Source organism: Tachyglossus aculeatus, chromosome X1, assembly GCF_015852505.1.
Source record: "Tachyglossus aculeatus isolate mTacAcu1 chromosome X1, mTacAcu1.pri, whole genome shotgun sequence".
Taxonomy (NCBI): domain Eukaryota; kingdom Metazoa; phylum Chordata; class Mammalia; order Monotremata; family Tachyglossidae; genus Tachyglossus; species Tachyglossus aculeatus.
The window spans coordinates 94,956,819-94,974,788 of NC_052101.1; the positions used below are offsets into that span (position 1 = coordinate 94,956,819).

Consider the following 17,970-nt stretch of genomic DNA (forward strand, 5'->3'; position numbering starts at 1 on the left):
ACTAAGCGCTTGGGAAGTCCAAGTTGGCAACATGTGGAGACAGGCCTGACCCAACAGTGGGCTCACAGTCTAAAAGGGGGAGACAGAGAACAAAACCAAACATACTAACAAAATAAAATAAATAGAACAGCTATGTACAAGTAAAATTAATAAAATTTAATAACAATAAATAAATAGAGTAATAAATATGTACAAACATATATACATATATACAGGTGCTGTTCTGGATCTCACAGTGTTTCTGGAGGGCAGAGCGGGGTGACTCTTTTCACCCGATCACCGGCCCCTCACAGACTGGATGGGGCTCTATCGGATTTATTGAGCGCTTACTATGTGCAGAGCACTGGACTAAGCACTTGGGAAGTACAAGATGGCAACATTCATTCATTCAATCATATTTATTGAGCGCTTACTGTGTGGAGAACACTGGACTAAGCGCTTGGGAAGTACTAGTTGGCAACATTCAATCGTATTTATTGAGCGCTTACTGTGTGCAGAGCACTGTATTAAGTGCTTGGGAAGTACAAGTTGGCTACATATTCATTCAATCGTATTTATTGAGCACTTACTGTGTGCAGAGCACTGTATTAAGTGCTTGGGAAGTACAAGTTGGCTACATATTCATTCAATCGTATTTATTGAGCACTTACTGTGTGCAGAGCACTGGACTAAGCACTTGGGAAGTACAAGATGGCAACATTCATTCATTCAATCGTATTTATTGAGCGCTTACGGTGTGCAGAGCAGTGGACTAAGCGCTTGGGAAGTACAAGTTGGCAACATATTCAATCGTATTTATTGAGCACTTACTGTGTGCAGAGCACTGGACTAAGCACTTGGGAAGTACAAGTTGGCAACATATTCATTCAATCATATTTATTGAGCGCTTACTGTGTGCAGAGCACTGGACTAAGCGCTTGGGAAGTACAAGATGGCAACATTCATTCATTCAATCATTTATTGAGTGCTTACGGTGTGCAGAGCACTGGACTAAGCACTTGGGAAGTACAAGAAGCGTGGCTCAGTGGAAAGAGCGCGGGCTTGGGAGGCAGAGGTCATGGGTTCGAATCCCACCTCCCCCACATGTCTGCTATGTGACCTTGGGCAAGTCACTTCACTTCTCTGTGCCTCAGTTCCCTCATCTGTAAAATGGGGATTAAGACTGTGATCCCCACATGGGACAACCTCATCTCCTTGTGTTCCCCCCAGCGCTTAGAACAGTGCTTTGCACATAGTAAGTGCTTAACAAATACCAACATTATTATTATTATTATTATTATTACAAGTTGGCAACATATTCATTCAATCATATTTATTGAGCGCTTACTGTGTGCAGAGCACTGGACTAAGCGCTTGGGAAGTACAAGATGGCAACATTCATTCATTCAATCATATTTATTGAGCGCTTACTGTGTGCAGAGCACTGGACTAAGCGCTTGGGAAGTACATGTTGGCAACATATACGGTCCCTCCCCAACAACGGGCTCCCAGTCTAGAAGGGGGAGACAGGCAACAAAACAAAACATGTGGACAGGTGACAAGTCATCAGAATAAATGGGAATAAAGCTAGAGCTCACCTCCTCCAGGAGGCCTTCCCAGACTGAGCCCCTTCTTTCCTCTCCCCCTCGTCCCCCTCTCCATCCCCCCGCCTTACCTCCTTCCCTTCCCCACAGCACCTGTATATATGTATATATGGTTGTACATATTTATTACTCTATTTATTTATTTATTTATTTATTTTACTTGTACATTTCTATCCTACTTATTTTATTTTGTTGGTATGTTTGGTTCTGTTCTCTGTCTCCCCCTTTTAGACTGTGAGCCCACTGTTGGGTAGGGACTGTCTCTATGTGTTGCCAATTTGTACTTCCCAAGCGCTTAGTACAGTGCTCTGCACATAGTAAGCGCTCAATAAATACGATTGATTGATTGATTGATTGATTAACAAAATAAATAGAATAGTAAATATGTACAAGGAAAATAGAGTAATAAATCTGTACAAGCATATATACGGGTGCTGTGGGGAGAGGAAGGAGGTAGGGTGGAGGGGATGGGAAGGAGGAGAGGAAAAAGGGGGCTCAGTCTGGGAAATGTGCTCTCTCTCTCTCTTGAAGTCCATGGCGCGGACCGTTGAAAATTCGAGAGCAGGAAGATCACATCTTCGGCTTGAAGGGCTGGTCAGTGTCGGAAGTTGTTATTGCAAAGTAATTCGATTACAGTTCTGCATCTCAGGGCATAGATGGTCTTAGAAGTGCTCCTTCTCCCCCGCCCCGCCTTGTTTTCTACACCCTGCTCCCCATCGCGATAGTATTTTTGCAACGACAGCACGACAATGAACAGTCCTTGCGCGTACGCAGTGTGGGCCGGACTGTGGTGGCCTTTTCAGCTGCACCCGCACCGGTAAATGAATTTTACCAGCTTTGGCGTCTTAGAGTATGAAGGACAATCATACCATGTGCTCTGCACACAGTAAGCGCTCAATAAATACGATGGAATGAATATATGACAATCACATATACTTTGGCCAGGGTCCCATTTAGTCTTTGTTTGCGCTTTTCATGGTTGTAGTCAATACACTTTTGCCAACGCGCATTTCTTTTCTTCCCTGCCGCCTTCCTTTTTTTTTTTTTGCACTCCAGAGTATATTCATAAGGTGATATCCTTGAGTGCTAAGGAAGCCGGGAGGATAGTGTGATTGGGAGGGGGAAGGTAAGGTAATTCAGAAAGCCTTCTCGTTCCAAGGCCCTATTGTTATTTCTAAGGCTCTAATGACTTTATTATTATCACAAACATTTATTAAGCACTTAATACAGTGCTCTGCACACAGTAAGCGCTCAATAAATACAATCAAATGAATTAAGCGCTTATGATGTACTGTACCAAGAACTGGGGTAATTACATCAAAATCAAGGTAAGACATTCATTCAATCGTATTTATTGAGCGCTTACTCTCTAGCCTTCCAGGCCCTCACAATATTAAGGGTATATATGGGAAACAGACATACTTAACAAATATATAATCTCATCCACAATAAAAACAGGTTAAAATTTAACAATGCCTTCTGGATCTAACTGATCTGGCTGTGTACTTGGAGGGAACATTTTCTTCCGGCCCCCCAGATTACACAAAATTTGACTTCATCATGGCACATTATTCATTCTTAGTTTCTGGAAGTTTGTGAGCTCCAGGCAACCCATACTTCCAGCTCCCTAGGCCCACTTTTATATCAGGTACATGGCTGCTCAATGAATTTGCAACTATATGCACCTAACTAAAAGATTCTGGGTAGATAGCTCCTTCCAGCCTACTTGTCACAGTCTGCCTCACGTTTCTATTTCCCTGTACAGACCTTGGACTACCCACAACCTTGCTTATGTCATTTATAGCATTGCAACGTCTCTTTTAACGATTCAATTAGGCCACCTCTAGAAATCACTTCAGTTTGTATCTAAGCAAGTCCCTGGGCTGCTTGCTGGTTGGTATTGCTGCCAAATTCAGTCTTTTTCCAGATACTTCCTGCAAAGTAAATCATAAATTGTCATTCTCCTTTTGCTCAGTCCTGGTGGCTGAATCACCCCACAGATATTTCTTGGAGTCATCCCTGGTGACAGGATCAGGAGCTAAGTCCCTTGCACCAGAGAGGGACTAGTTGGGAATTCTTGATTTCCCTTGGTGTTGGATGAATAGAAGTTATCATAACACCTCTGGAATTATCAGGATTTGGCAGAAAATCCTGATACTGGCAAATTTAGCCCTACCTGAGACTTAAGAGAATCAGTCATGCATCTACGAACCGCAGCCTCTTAAGGATATACACATGTACATGTATATTCTTATTTTCACGTTAAGCCAACAAGACTCTAGTGTTCCCCAAGCAGTGAGTACCACTTTTCTGTTGTATTTCATCAGAGATAATAATAGTAATTGTGGTATTTGTTAAGCACTTACAAAGTGCCCAGCACTGTAATAAGCACTGGGGTAGATAAATTCAGATCTGACACAATCTCTATCCTACCAAGGGCTTGCAGCCTAAGGAGGAGGGAGAAAAGGTACTTCAATCCCCATTTTCCAGATGAGGAAACCGAAGAAGGTAAGTGACTTGCCCAAGGTCACACAGCAGGTAAGTGGGGGAGCTGGGATAAGAACCCAGGTCTCCTGATTCCCAGGCCCATGGTCTTTCCTCTAGGCCATGCTGTTTCTCAAAGAAACTTCCCAAAGAAGCTTTTCAGAGCTAAAAGAGGTTCCAAATTAGGGGAAGGCAACTGCCAGACCTCTCCTGAAATACCTGTTTTTTACTTCTATGTGACCACCGTCCTCCTTTAGCCCCTCTTCTTCTTCCAAGCTGGGCAAAGAAGGGAAAGAAAAAAGGTACCTACCACGGAAAGAGTAGTCCTCTACAAACATGGTGCAGTGGGGGTTTCCTGCCTCTCTGCCAGCTCCTTGACTAAGTCTGCTCTTCACTGGGCTGGGACGGCACTCCTTTCCAAGGGTGAACTTTGCACAGGATTGCCACCTACCAGCTCTCTCCACTCTTATCTGCCTAACAGCAGTCAGGGTCCAACATTGCAGTCGGACACTGAGCGTCTTGTCAGTTCAGGGACTGGGTTCAGAGTTCAGTGGCGAGTGACCTAGTTGGAGCCTGAGACCATTGGCCGCAGCTCCCCTTAGAACCCATAGTCTGGCTGCTTTGATTTGGGGGAAGGTATTTTTTAATGTTTCCTGTCCTGAGGAAGTTCTCCCCCAGCTCCAAAAGCAGTCCCTTTCAGCTCTGACTACTTTTTCAGAGTGCCTATCTGGTTTCCTTCAGGAGCAGAGTTTGCCCTTTTTTCTTTCAAATTCCTATAGACTTTCAGAATCATTTGCCCCCAGTGATTATGAGCATCGTAAGAGTGGATGAGCTCTCAGTGAGCTGGTGAGGAGGACAGTAGCCCAAAGCCTTGGAGGACATCATATTGAGGGGAAGGACGGGTGAAGAGGTACTAGAGAAGGTACTTCCTGGAGAAAAGGCGGCACTGGGTATTCACTTAGAAAGGGGACGGGCACAGGGAGCCTGTACTTTAAGGAAGGGAAGGAAGCAATTGTGGGCTCCACTTCTGACCTGCCGTAATCTCACCTCCTAATGACCTCCCTCAGGACCACACAGGACATCACCAGTTCTTGGAAACTCCCTCCCCAGTAGTCTTCTCTCCAAAGGTTCCGACTTGCTGGGCAGAGGTAATCCAATCCAAATAATTATAGTGATAGTAATAATTGTGGTATTTGTTAAGCTCTTACTATGGGTCAAGCTCTGGGATAGATACAAGAAAATCCTGGTCCCACATGGGGCTCACAGTCTAAGTAGGACTTGTCTGCTGTGTGACCTTGGGTAAGTCATATAGCTTTTCTCTGCCTCAGTTACCTCATCTGTAAAATGGGGATTAAGACTCTGAGCCCCATGTGGGACATGGACTGTGTACAACCTTGTATCTACCCCAGTGCTTAGTACAGTGCTTGGCACATAGCGCTTAATACCATTTTTGTTTTTGAAAAAAGGCCCACACCAGCCCACATGGACAGTGGATTATCTCGGTATCCCAGTGGGTCAGTTTGACCCTGGATTGTGACCACTGTCCAAAGTATTTTTTGGACACCTCTCCGAAGCCCCTGCCTCATGGTGGAAAGCAAGCCCTGTGGGGGTCTCTGATGGACCCCAATTTTGAAATCACCTTCATCAGTCTCTGGTTCCCCCAAGTTGGCAGCCAAATATCCATCCAGCAGGAGAAAGCCTAGATGAAAGATAGCACGGGCAGGGAAAATTGGAGCAGGGGTGTACAAGTTAAAGGTTGTATTTGATGATCTCTGCCTGGGAAAAGAAGTTTGGGATCAATCTGGATTTCCAGGGTTGCCCTAAACAAAATAAAGGGCACTTAATCACTGACCAGGTGAATAGAGCCTAATTATCTGATATCCTGAACCCCAATCAGTTACATTTCAGGGCCCTTGAGGATCCGTGTCTGGGGCAAAGAGGTGTTGATCACATTAACCTGATCAACTTGTATCTACTCCAGTGCTTAGAACAGTGCTCAGCACATAGTAAGAGCTTAACAAGTGCCATAATTATTACCATGATTATTATGACCCGTGATAACATGCTGAAAATGAACTACATGTAATCCCAAGGAGCAGGAACTTGCAGTCTATCTCACTCATGTACCCTCAGTCCAATCACTGATTTCACCTTTTCTAATAATAATAATAATTATGGTAGCACTTACTATGTGCCAAGCACTTTTCTAAGCGCTGGGGTAGATACAGGGTAATCAGGTTGTCCCATGTGGGGCTCACAGTCTTAACCCCCATTTTACTGATGAGGTAACTGAGGCACAGAGAAGTTAAGTGGCTTGCCCATGGTCACACAGCGGACAAGTGGCAGAGCCAGGATCAGAACCCATGTCCTCTGACTCCCAAGCCCAGGCTCTTTCCACTGAGCCATGCTGTTGATTGGGCTTATTTGTAATGGGAAGCATGCCAATGGCTTGTGCTCTTTGAGTGGGTATTTAACTCTAAATGGGAACTTTGGAATTTCCACAGAACCAGTGGGTCCCCGAGGTGTCTGTTATGAATACAGTAGTGGTGATGATTAAAACAACAGCAACCAGCCATAATAGCCCTGGGAGTGAATCCAAAATCACCATTCAAATGTTGAGTCCTTTGTGATGCCAACTTGGCTTCACCTTCGACGCCCAATTTGTTTCATGAGCTCAGCGTTGGCAGCTGCTCGGGCCCGCAGAGCCTTTGCTTTGGCCATGTCTATCAGGATCCGGAGGATGCCTATGGGAACATCTAGAGACAAGAAGACCCCAGTCCCCCCTGGGCTGCTTCTCCGAACCACGATGGCCTTTTTATAGATGAGGTCGCTCTGGGAGGGAGGGGTCGCTTGGAGCAGCCTCGCTGAGGAAGTTAACTGAGTCTCTCTAGGACTCGATTTCCCCTGGTCTTGGCTCCCTGGATGATTTATGATCCCCTCTGGGGGACTCTCAGTCTCTGGGAGTTTCAGAGTGGGGCTCCTGGCTGTCTCCCCTTTGCTTGGTTGGTGAAAGTCTGAACCCCAGTTGTCTGGGATGGCTCTCCCCAGCCTCAGGCTTAGCAGAAGGAAGCTTAAGATCACCCATGTTCTGCGGCATGACATCTTCTTGGAGAGCTGTAGAAGAATAGGGAATAAAGCATTCAGTCACTCGTCGGAAGGATTCCCAAGTCTTCACCCAATTTTCAATTTACTTGGGAGCCCCTGGACCAGGAAGAAGGAAGGAAGAGAATCCTAGAATCAACGAATCCTGGAACTGGAGAGACCATCCTCTTTCCTCCAGGCAGGCAAAACCTGAAATCATCCAGGATACATATCCATCCATGTTTCCTTAGAATAGCTCAAGGGATGGAGATGGCAGAACCTTCACTGGTAATTGGGTCCTCTGTTTAATCCTTTTGACAGACAAAACGTTCTTATGCCTATCCAAACCAGAGAGCAAGATAGCTTACTTTGCTGCCCTCCTGCTGCTTGGATGAAGACAGAAGCAGCCAGAGCTAGATAAGCGGCCTAGAGCACAGGCCTGAGAGTCAGAAAGACCTGAGCTCTAATCCCAGCTCTGCAGCTTGTCTGGTGCATGACCTCGGGCAAGTCACTTAATTTCTCTGTGCCTCAGTTACCTCAATCTGTAAAATGGGGATTAAGACTGGGAGCCCCATGGGGGACATGGACTGCATCCAACCTGATTAGTTTGTATCTACCCCAGTACTTAGTACGGTGCCACTGTATGTAGTAAGTGATTAACATATACCATAAAAACGGATTTGTTTTGTCTCCTTTGAAGCCAGACCCCCGTCTCTCAGCCAGAAAGAAGCACAGAGCTTGTAGCGCATGAAACAGCCAGATACAAAGTCAGTATTACAGCTCTGAAGCGAAACCAGACGCCATCGACAGATTGGGCTCTGGTGACTGTTTAGTAAAATTGGCTGCCCTGAGAAATGCATCAAGCTTCGGAGACTGTTCTGTGATGGCTTGGCTGGGTGAGTCAGAGTTGGGGGGGCCCTGCCTGGTCCATTTGCCAATGGGGTAAAACAGGACTGCTTCGTAGGCCCAGTCCTGTTCTATTTATCCTGCACAGTAATGCTGGGGGGCTCTCTCTCCCTCCCTCCAGGCTCATATCTCCTCCTGCCTTCAGGACATCTCCATCTGGATGTCTGCCCGCCATCTAAAACTCAGTATGTCCAAGACTGAACTCCTTATCTACCCTCCCAAACCCTGCCCTCTCCCAGACTTTCCCGTCACTGTAGATGACACTACCATCCTTACCGTCTCACAAGCCCGCAACCTTGGTGTCATCCTCGACTCCGCTCTCTTGTTCACCCCACACATCCAATCTGTCACCAAAACCTGCCGGTCTCACCTCCGCAACATCGCCAAGATCCGCCCTTCCCTCTCCATCCAAACCGCTACCTTGCTGGTTCAATCTCTCATCCTATCCCGAATGGGTTACTGCATCAGCCTCCTCTCTGATCTCCCATCCTCCTGTCTTTCCCCACTTCAGTTTATACTTCACTCTGCTGCCCGGATTATCTTTGTGCAGAAACGCTCTGGGCATGTGACTCCCCTCCTCAAAAATCTCCAGTGGCTGCCTGTCAACCTACGAATCAAGCAAAAACCCCTCACCCTTGGCTTCGAGGCTCTCCATCACCTCGCCCCCTCCTACTTCACCTCCCTTCTCTCCTTCTACTGCCCAGCCCGCACCCTCCGTTCCTCTGCCGCTAACCTCCTCACTGTACCTCGTTCTCGCCTGTCCCACCGTCGACCTCCGGCCTACATCCTTCCCCTGGCCTGGAATGCCCTCCCTCCACACTTCCCCAAGCTAGCTCTCTTTCTCCCTTCAAAGCCCTACTGAGAGCTCACCTCCTTCAGGAGGCCTTCCCAGACTGAGCCCCCTTTTTCCTCTCCTCCTCCCCCCAGCCCTACCTCCTTCCCCTCCCCACAGCACTTGTATATATTTGTACAGATTTATTACTCTATTTTACTTGTACATATTTACTATTCTATTAATTTTGTTAATGATGTGCTTATAGCTATAATTCTATTTGTTCTGATGATTTTGACGCCTGTCTACGTGTTTTGTTTTGTCTGTCTCCCCCTTCTAGACTGTGAGCCTGTTGTTGGGTAGGGACCATCTCTATATGTTGCTGACTTGTACTTCCCAAGCGCTTAGTACAGTGCTCTGCACACAGTAAGCGCTCAATAAATATGACTGAATGAATGAATGAATAAAACTAGGGACCTGGACAGTGATGGTAGACTATGATTCTCCACTCCTTCAGGAAACTTCCAGCGTAATGCACTGTGAACATCAATGCAGTCATTTAGAAGTCAATGAGAAGCAGTGTGGCCTAGTGGAAAGAGCACGGGCCTGGGCATCAGAGGACCTGTATTCTCATCCCGGCTCTGCCAGCTGCCTGCTGTGTAACCTTGGGCAAGTGACTTCACTTCTCTGGGCCTCAGTTTCCTCATCTGTAAAATGGGAACGAAATGCCTTTTCTCCCTCCTGTTTAGACTGTGTGCCCCATGTGGGGACAGGGACTGGGTCCGACCTGATTATCTTGTATCTACCCCACGGTTTAATATAGTGTTTGGCCCAGAGTAAGCACTTAACCAATATCACTCATTATTATTAGACTGTGAGCCCGTTGTTGGGTAGGGACCGCCTCTGTATGTTGCCAACTTGTACTTCCCAAGCGCTTAGTACAGTGCTCTGCACACAGTAAGCGCTCAATATGATTGAATGAATTATTAGGAGCTGTTCTATGTGGATGATTGCATCCAACAGACACTCATCCCCTCTCAGGATGTACCAGTCTCAGCGACGAGAGAAAGATTCAAGCAGAGGCGTAGCCATTCCATTCCTAGCTTGGTCAGTGACTAACTAGTGGAAGGCAACAAGCCAAAACTCACCTGTGCTGGGCAGCAGCAGCAGCATGGGAGAGAGTTGAAAGCGGAGATTCAAGTATACTGCACGGAAGAAGGCAACGGTAAACCACTTCGGTATTTTTCCCGAGAAAACTCTATGTATACACTACCAGAATGATTACAGATGGAGGCGGGGCGTTCTGGGAGAGATGTGCCATGGAGTCGCTGTGGGTTGGAGATGGCTTGACAGCATAAAACAAGACAGAACGGGCACTCACCCAAGATGTAATGCAGATGATTTTGAACTGCCTTGCAGTGTCAGTCCGGTGGTAAGAACTGACATGAAGTCTGAAGAAAACCTAGGCGAGGCATCAGCCTGCAATAGGGAAACCTTACACGCAACTCAAGATCATCATTGGCAATCTGGAACTAAATGCTGTCCCCACATTTACCTAGGCAACAGCAGTTGGCAGTTACCTAGGTGGCATACTGTCTAGCAATGCCATGATAGGGAAGGAAGTAAAAAATGGAATCAAGAAGATCAGCATAGCCCTTGGGAGACTGTCAGATTTAGGGACAACAGTATAACATCAGGCTTCTGTTCAAACTGAAGGTCTGCCGAACTCAAATACTGCTCATCCGTCCATATGACCGGGAGACCTGAGCCCACCGCAAAGGCCAGATTCAAATTTTTGATCAGTTCCATCAGTATCATTTACGGGACACATTCAACTTCAAGTGGCAAAACGAGATCACAAACAATGAAGTCATGGAGAGAAATCAGTCTACTTGCACTGAATCTAAGCCATTTCAACACAGAGAAGCAGCTTGATTGGGAGCCAGGAAACCTGGGTTCTTGTCCTGGGTCTGCCACTTATCTGCTATGTGACCTTGGGCCAGTCACTTAACTTGTCTGTGCTTCAGTTTCCTCATCTGTAAAATGGGGATTCAATACCTGTTCTCCCTCCCTCTTAGTTTGTGAGACTTTTGTGAGACAGGGACTGTGACCAATCAAATTATCTTGTCTCTACTCTAGTGCTGGGCACACAGTAAGTCCTTAAAAAATACTGCAATTATTATTATCATTAATTATATTATTAAATGAATGAATACAATTGAATGAATGAATATTAATTATTACTATTAACTCAACTTCACTGGGTAGGGCATTGAAGGAAAATGGACAACCAGGCATAGGGTGCCCAAGCAGCTACTGTATGGTGAGCTGAGATGGGGCAACTGAAAGTAAGGGAAGAGAGGAAACATTTTCAGGATTCAGACAATGAGGTGTCACAGAGAAAAGCTAATTGTTGGCTGCAGCAGACGGATCAATGTGATACACCAAAATCAAGAAAAGAGAGGCTCTTTTGGAGCTTTGAGAGAATTGGGTTTTCATTCCTTTAGTTTTTTGGGGCTGACTCCCAGCCTCGCTCATCCCAGATTTCCAGCAAGTCCTGAGAATCTCCATAATTGTTCAAAGTCTGCCTATAGGCCACTCCCAAGTCCCTTCCTGCTTGCTCCACACTTAAAATTCTTCCCCCTCTTCCCACCCCCACTCAAAATACAGAGTTGGCATCTATTTCCTCCTCTGTCAGAACCATTCATTCATTCAATCGTATTTATTGAGCGCTTACTGTGTGCAGAGCACTGGACTAAGCACTTGGGAAGTACAAGTTGGCAACATATAGAGACAGTCCCTACCCAACAGTGGGCTCACAGTCTAAAAGGGGGAGACAGAGAACAAAACCAAATATGTAGATGGGTGTCAAAATCGTCAGTTGGACCCCACTTCCCAAAGCTCAGCAGTGCCTCCTGCCCTGGCTATGCACTGGATTTTGAGGGGTACTACCCCCAAGACTTGGCAGAGTTACCCACTCAAATGTGATTTGCCAATAGACTTCGTTAGCAACACTAGCAACACTGAGCATTTCCGTAGTCCCATGAATTTCCCTTTGGCCCACCCAAAACCGCTCTTGATGACTCAGAGGAGCCAACACTTGGCTCCCAAATCCCTGTCGTATCTACTTACTTTGTCGGCTCCGCCACCTGTCTGCTGTGTGACCCTGGGCAAGCCACTTCACTTCTCTATGCCTCAGTTACCTCATCTGTAAAAGGGGGATGAAGAACCGTGAGCCCCTCGTGGGACAACCTGATCACCTCGTACCTACCCCAGTGTTTAGAACAGTGCTTGGCACATAGCGCTTAACAGATACCATCATCATTGTTATTATTGCTCTTCCATGTGCTTAGTACGGTATCTGCACATAGTAAGCACTCAATAAATACCACTGCTTGATTGATTTGGAACTTTACCCCCTCTAGGAGAAGTGTTGACTCCACGGCAAGCCTCATGCCATCCCTTCTCTTCCCCTCCTCCCTGCCCGCCAGCTCTGAGCACCCATCGCCACGTCTATGGCAGGGGAAAAAAAAAAGACCGTCAGAGGAGAAAGAAAGAGAATTTTTCAGAATAGTCCTCCTTCATCCCTCTTTCCTCAGAGTCAACTTCTGGTCCCTCTGGCCCAGTGGCTCCCAAGGCCATTGAGTGTGTCATTAAGTGTTAAGGATTCCAGCTCTAATTAGTGCTGCTCGTTCCCTCCCATCCATTCCCACTCTATCCTCACAGAAGCACCTGGCCTCTGCTCCCCTCTTTACCCCACAACTGCTGTTTGGTTTGGAGAAAAGACACGCTGAGGCCCCAAAGTACCGGGGTTCGGAGCTGGAGACGCCCCTGCTCCCAGACGGGCGCTCTCAATTTACCTGCTTTCAGAAATGTGAAACCCAAACCAAGACCGGTTTCTGATTCAAAGGTGCCAGGCTCTGCTGTTCTTCCCTTTGACTTTCTTGTCCTCGGATCCAGGGATTTCTTTCTTGAGCTTCATAGGGTAAAACAAGGTCCACAGCTCTCCAAGGAGTCTTGTCGTGAGAGTCGGATGCTGTTGCTGACTGCAGCCTCTGTGAGTTTGCCTGCAGTGTGGTCCTGTTCTATATCTCAGCCCAAGCTGCCCCCGCCCCCTTAAGCTCTGGTCAAGGAGGAGAGTGTGGGGGAGAGGAAAGGGGGAGGAAGCTGGCAGGGGGGAGGTGACAGGGGACAGAAAGGAGGAGGAGGGGGTTGAGGTCTTTGCCAAAAGTTGAGGGCATTTCCAGTAACTGGACCCCACACAGAATGATTGTTTCACCCAGGGTTTGATGGCGACTCTGTTGCATTCTCCCCTCGCCCTTTCTTCAATGAAATTCATCCCCTCTCATGCCACTGAGAAGCTCGGTGATGTATCTGCACAAGCAAATCTCTTTGCCGCTTAGCCCACTGCTCTTGGAGCCAGGGTTATGGGCATAGGGATCCCACCTGCCCTTTCCAGTTGTCTCCTGGGCACCAATCCAGGACGGTCATTACAGTGTTTTCCCTCCCATCTTGAGGTGGCCTCCTTAGTCTGCCCACTGATCACTGTGGGCATCCCAAGTCCAGGTGAATGTCACCTCTGCTGGGTGCCAATGCTAACTTTGCTGAAGAAAAGGGACTGGCAGCACGGCGGTCAGTACTCACTGACTGGCACCAGGAGCCAGTTGATCCAGGAAGTAGCAGAGTTGCTGGCTGATGTAGTTGATGCAGAAGTACTTGTTTCTGCCATCCAACTGTTTCTACGTCTAATCCCAGACCTGCCCCCACCTTTTCTGTCCAAAAAGCATGAGCAACAGCAGGGATAAACTCCATATTTCTGTCACAGGACCGGGGGGTGTCCCGCATTCAGGCAGGCTGTGAGTGAATGACTCTGTGGGCCTGATGTCTGTCTGAGCCATACACGGAGGGCTTTGTCTGGGATCAGGGATGACACGGTAGCAGGCTGAGTGTGTATGCGTGTGTGTGTTGGCGGGGGTGGGGAATGATGTGGCTAGAGGGATGCTCCAGATAGCAGCATGTTGCACCAAGTCCCAGCCATCAGTGAGGTCAGGCCATGCCCTCCATCTGGCTGGCGAGAGATCAGGGTCTAATCCAGCAAACAGACCCCAGACACCGACTGCCCACCCTGAGGAGAGGGGTTTCCTGGGCCTTGCAGCAGAGACCCTGGAGAAGAGGAGGATCAGCCTTCCGTCCCCATCCCCACCACACCCCTCCCTGAACTCCAGACCCAGCTCTGCCCCAGCAGTCCCCAGACAGATGACATTGAGGCAGCAGGTTTTCAGGACAGCAGCTTTAATGATCTGTGCTCCCCAAATCCCACAAAGATCCCTGCCTGAAGGAGCAGCTGCTCTTTCCCTGTTGCAGCCCAGCTTGCCATTCCCATAGGGCTGAACCCAGGCCCAAGAACAGAGGAGGAGGAAGGAGGAGACACATCTGGGGTGAGAGTGCTACAAGTTTTTGGGGCCCTAAGTGGTCCTGTCATGCAAGGCAGCACCATCCGGTGACAACAATTATACCACGAACAAAGCATGTGTAGACAGATGGCTGCCCTGGGACAGACGGGCAGGGACTCCGGGCTCTGCTAGTACCACCGCTCCCTGGGGCTCCTTCCCTGGGCTGGGATTGAGGCGAAACTTCTTTAAGTGAAGGACATGGGGTCCTGCTGGTGCTTAGGGAGCCAGACCTGAATCTTGGAAGCTGACAGGAAAAGAGGGAAGGCGAAGGGGGAAGAAGTGGATGGCTAAGAGGGCGGAATTGAAAATAGGGAATCCTGATGTGCACGTGGGAGAAATAAGGCTGCGGGGGAGGCCTCGAGAGCATCCCCACCCCCCACCTACTTCCCAAAGGATAGCTTTCCCTCCTTCCCTCCCCAAAGGCCAGAACGTCGAATTTTAAGAGCTGTGGGACCCAGCACCAGGGAGGGAGGATTCTCTGCCCAGAGCGAGAGCCTCAGTTGCCCCAAGGACACCCTCGCTGTGAGAGGGGGCTGGCAGTCAGATGGTAGAATGAAATCACAGTCACTGGTTCAGGCCTGGGGCCTCCCTGAGCGAACCTAATATGGGCGCCGGCCCCGAGCCTCCAATTCGGGGAATCGGGTTGGGAAGGTAGCCTGGCTCCAGCTGATAAATGGGCCCATGGGATCCTCAACGGCCACAAGGATCTTTCATTGGATAAACATTTCACCTTAATTGAAAAAAAAAAAAACTAACCCCAAAACAAAAACACCAAAACAGCACAAAACCATAACAAAGACACTCAAAAAAATAGCACCATGTCCCCACTCGAGCCAACCTGGCTTATGTGGCGGGAGGGGGCTGAAGAGTATGGGAGCAGAAACCGCTAAGACTTCTTGGCTGCTCCTTCTGGCGAGGCTGGAAGGGCCTGGGGCTCACTCCCCCAGTCCCCCAGTTGATTTCCTGCAGGGAAAATCCTTGACCGGAAACAGGGCCCTGGACTAACAGCTGGTCCCATCCATCCCGCTGGCTTAGCTCCCCATGGGAGCCACAAGGGCACCTGTGGGCAAGAGAGCGGGGTGGGCGGGATGGGTCAGGAGAGAGCTTCCCTTTCAGAACCCCAAATCCCCCAGCCCCACTTCCCTGACCACGCACCCAGCCCGGTCCCCGCTTCCCTGGGGTCACGCTGTCCTCTACCTGATGCTCCCGGTGGGCGTGAGCACCGCTTCTCACAGGCCTCCTTGGTACCAAAGCGGTTAGCGTTGCCCCCACAACCATAGTAGATGAAGGGCCGGCATTCTGATCCCCGGGGGTTGTAGTGCCATCTCAGCTTGTAGCTAGCACAGGTGCCCTCGTCCAGGGGAAGGGAGCAGAGGTCTGCAAGCAGAGGTGGGAGGGTCGGCACAGGGGTCCAGCACCATACTTAAGTGGCTCCAGGGAGAGATTCAGGGCTCTGACTTCCCCCGAGTCAGAATGACACACACTGCCCAGGGTGGAAAACCCCATGGGTCTCAACCCTTCTCCCTCCTTCCCTGGGGCCCCAGAGTCGCCAGGGGCCGACCGCTTCAGGCCACCGCTGCCTGAGTTATTTCAGATACCCGGGGGCACCCGCTAGACCTTTGTTGGTGGGGGTGTTGATCTGAACTAGTGGGCCCGGAGCAGGCATCATCCAACTTTTTTTCCTCCCCGGGTCATTTCTAAAGTGAGGAAAGGGAGAGGTGGGCATGCGGCAGGGGGGCATGGCGGGTGCTAGTCTCAAATGGCTAGGTTTTTGGCTTCTGTCCTTTGGACTGCTGCTCCGAGCTTGACACGGGGCTTCTGCCACATGAGTAAGGGTCCGGGCAATCGGGGGAGAACAGAGAAGTCCCAGGACAGCAGCAGAGGGGTGGTGGCAAAGACACTGTTAAGGTTGGGTGGCACGCCAAAATGGAATAACCTGATGCACTGCCTGTTGGTAGGCATTTCCCGGGGGTTGCTGAAGGAGCCCTGACAAATCGGAGGCTAGGGAGCCCAGACTTGCATTGTTTGTCCTTGGACAGTGGCGAACGAGGGTGGGGAGGGGTGCGATATCCTGCGGGTTGTTCCTGAAGTGAAACAGTCTCAAACTTCCTCCACTGGACAGTCCCTTCTGGTGGGGGAGGAGGGGTAGGGAGAGGGGAGGGCAACAGCCGAGAAGTAACAATCAAGTCAGAAAAAAACCTCAGAAATCAGGGATTCCCTCAACTTAGTTGCCGCTGCCCGAGATGAGAAGGGTGCAGGATGGTTTGTCAGGGGATACTCCCTGATGTCTAAGGCGGTCACTTCATTGGCCACACCACTCCCCAGGGGATGGAGGAGAGGGGACCGAGGAGGCCCAGAACCCAAAACCTCAGTCGTCACCCTGGGAACAGCGTGGGGATAGCTGGGAGGCTCACCATTAGTGAGCCAGGGACTCTCAGCACCATCAGCCTCCATGTCCTCCTCGTAGTCCTCCATTGAGTATGCCTGCTCGTACTCGGGATCACGCTCCATAGCCTGCAGCTCCTGCCCTGCAACACAGCAGCAGGGCAGGGCTAAGGACCGCTCCTAGCCCCATCTGGTGTGCCTCTGACACAGATCCCTTCTTGTGCCTTTTTGGCTTTTGTTCTGGGCCACTGCTACCCAGCTGGCAATGCTGTCCAGGGCTGTCCCTCCCTTGGCCCTCATTTGTGGAGTTTTGGGGACAGTCAGAGGAGCCAGAGTGAGGGAGGGGGAAGGCAGGGGTGGGGGGTCTGAGGCTGGGGAGGAGAGACGAAGCTTCCCGGTCTTCCGGGCTGAGGCTTCCCAATTCTGACCCTGAGCCCAGGCAGGGCGTATGGGGCATTTGGCATCACCCTCAGAGACATGGGGCAAAAATCACTTGATCCTCTGGGCCATCGGGGCAATCGGCTTCATCCAGAGCCAGGGTTCCGGTGTGTTGTGTGCTCAGAGGAGTTGGGGCAAGAGCAGGCAGCATCTCCAGGCAAGGCTCCAACCTTTGTCCCTCCTAATTTCTCCCTCACCCATCCAGCTCCCAGCCCACTGGTCCGACTCACCCCACCTTCATCTAAGCCCATGTGATCCATGTGACCTCCATCCACGGAAGCACTGACCCAGCCCCCTACCCCCCGCCCATCCCCCAGGAAGATACGCTACGGGACTCACCTTCATCATCTTCAATGTGGGAGACTTTCAGCACGGGCACAAGGTGGGACTCAGACGGAGGGAACGCGTGGGTGGCCGGGTGGTGTGGGAGAGGTCCTGGGTGGAACAGGGGCCCCCAGAGAGTCAAGCAGGAGAGGGAGGACAGGTGAGAAGGCTGTCTACAGACCGTCGAGTGGCTCACCCATGAGGTACCACAAGCTGCCTGGAGGGAGGATTACACCTAAACCAGCCCAGGGAGATGAATTTCCTCCCAGTTCTTCAAGACCTCCAGAGAAGGAGATTCCTTGGAAGAGGTGGGGAGTTTGCCTTGGTATGCCATCCTGCCGGGCAATGGGGGCAGGGCTAAAGGGGGGCACTGTGATGGGCAACCAAAGAGTGGCCACTGCTATCCATTATCACGCCACCTGGCAGGTCGCCCTTGGTGGGCAGGAGTAGCTGTGACAACCACTAATGTGCTGCTTACGTGATCCAGATGAAGCAAACTGACCCCCGCAAGCTGGAAGAAAGCGAGAGAAGGAAGTCGGGTGTT

General features: G+C 49.6%; 1 protein-coding gene across 1 annotated transcript in view; it reads right to left on the reverse strand.

The window, feature by feature from the left end:
- Nucleotides 1-14,114: 14,114 nt before the first annotated feature.
- Nucleotides 14,115-17,970, reverse strand: part of COL7A1 (collagen type VII alpha 1 chain) — a 71,231-nt gene continuing 67,375 nt past the window's right edge. Inside the window, exons 117-121 of the mRNA XM_038771722.1 lie at nt 17,905-17,937; nt 17,442-17,537; nt 16,694-16,807; nt 15,477-15,656; nt 14,115-15,339 (exon numbers count right to left, since the gene is read on the reverse strand). Coding sequence (XP_038627650.1) covers nt 15,311-15,339; nt 15,477-15,656; nt 16,694-16,807; nt 17,442-17,537; nt 17,905-17,937 — 452 coding nt within the window. The 3' untranslated portion in view covers nt 14,115-15,310. The remainder of the gene's footprint in view (nt 15,340-15,476; nt 15,657-16,693; nt 16,808-17,441; nt 17,538-17,904; nt 17,938-17,970) is intronic.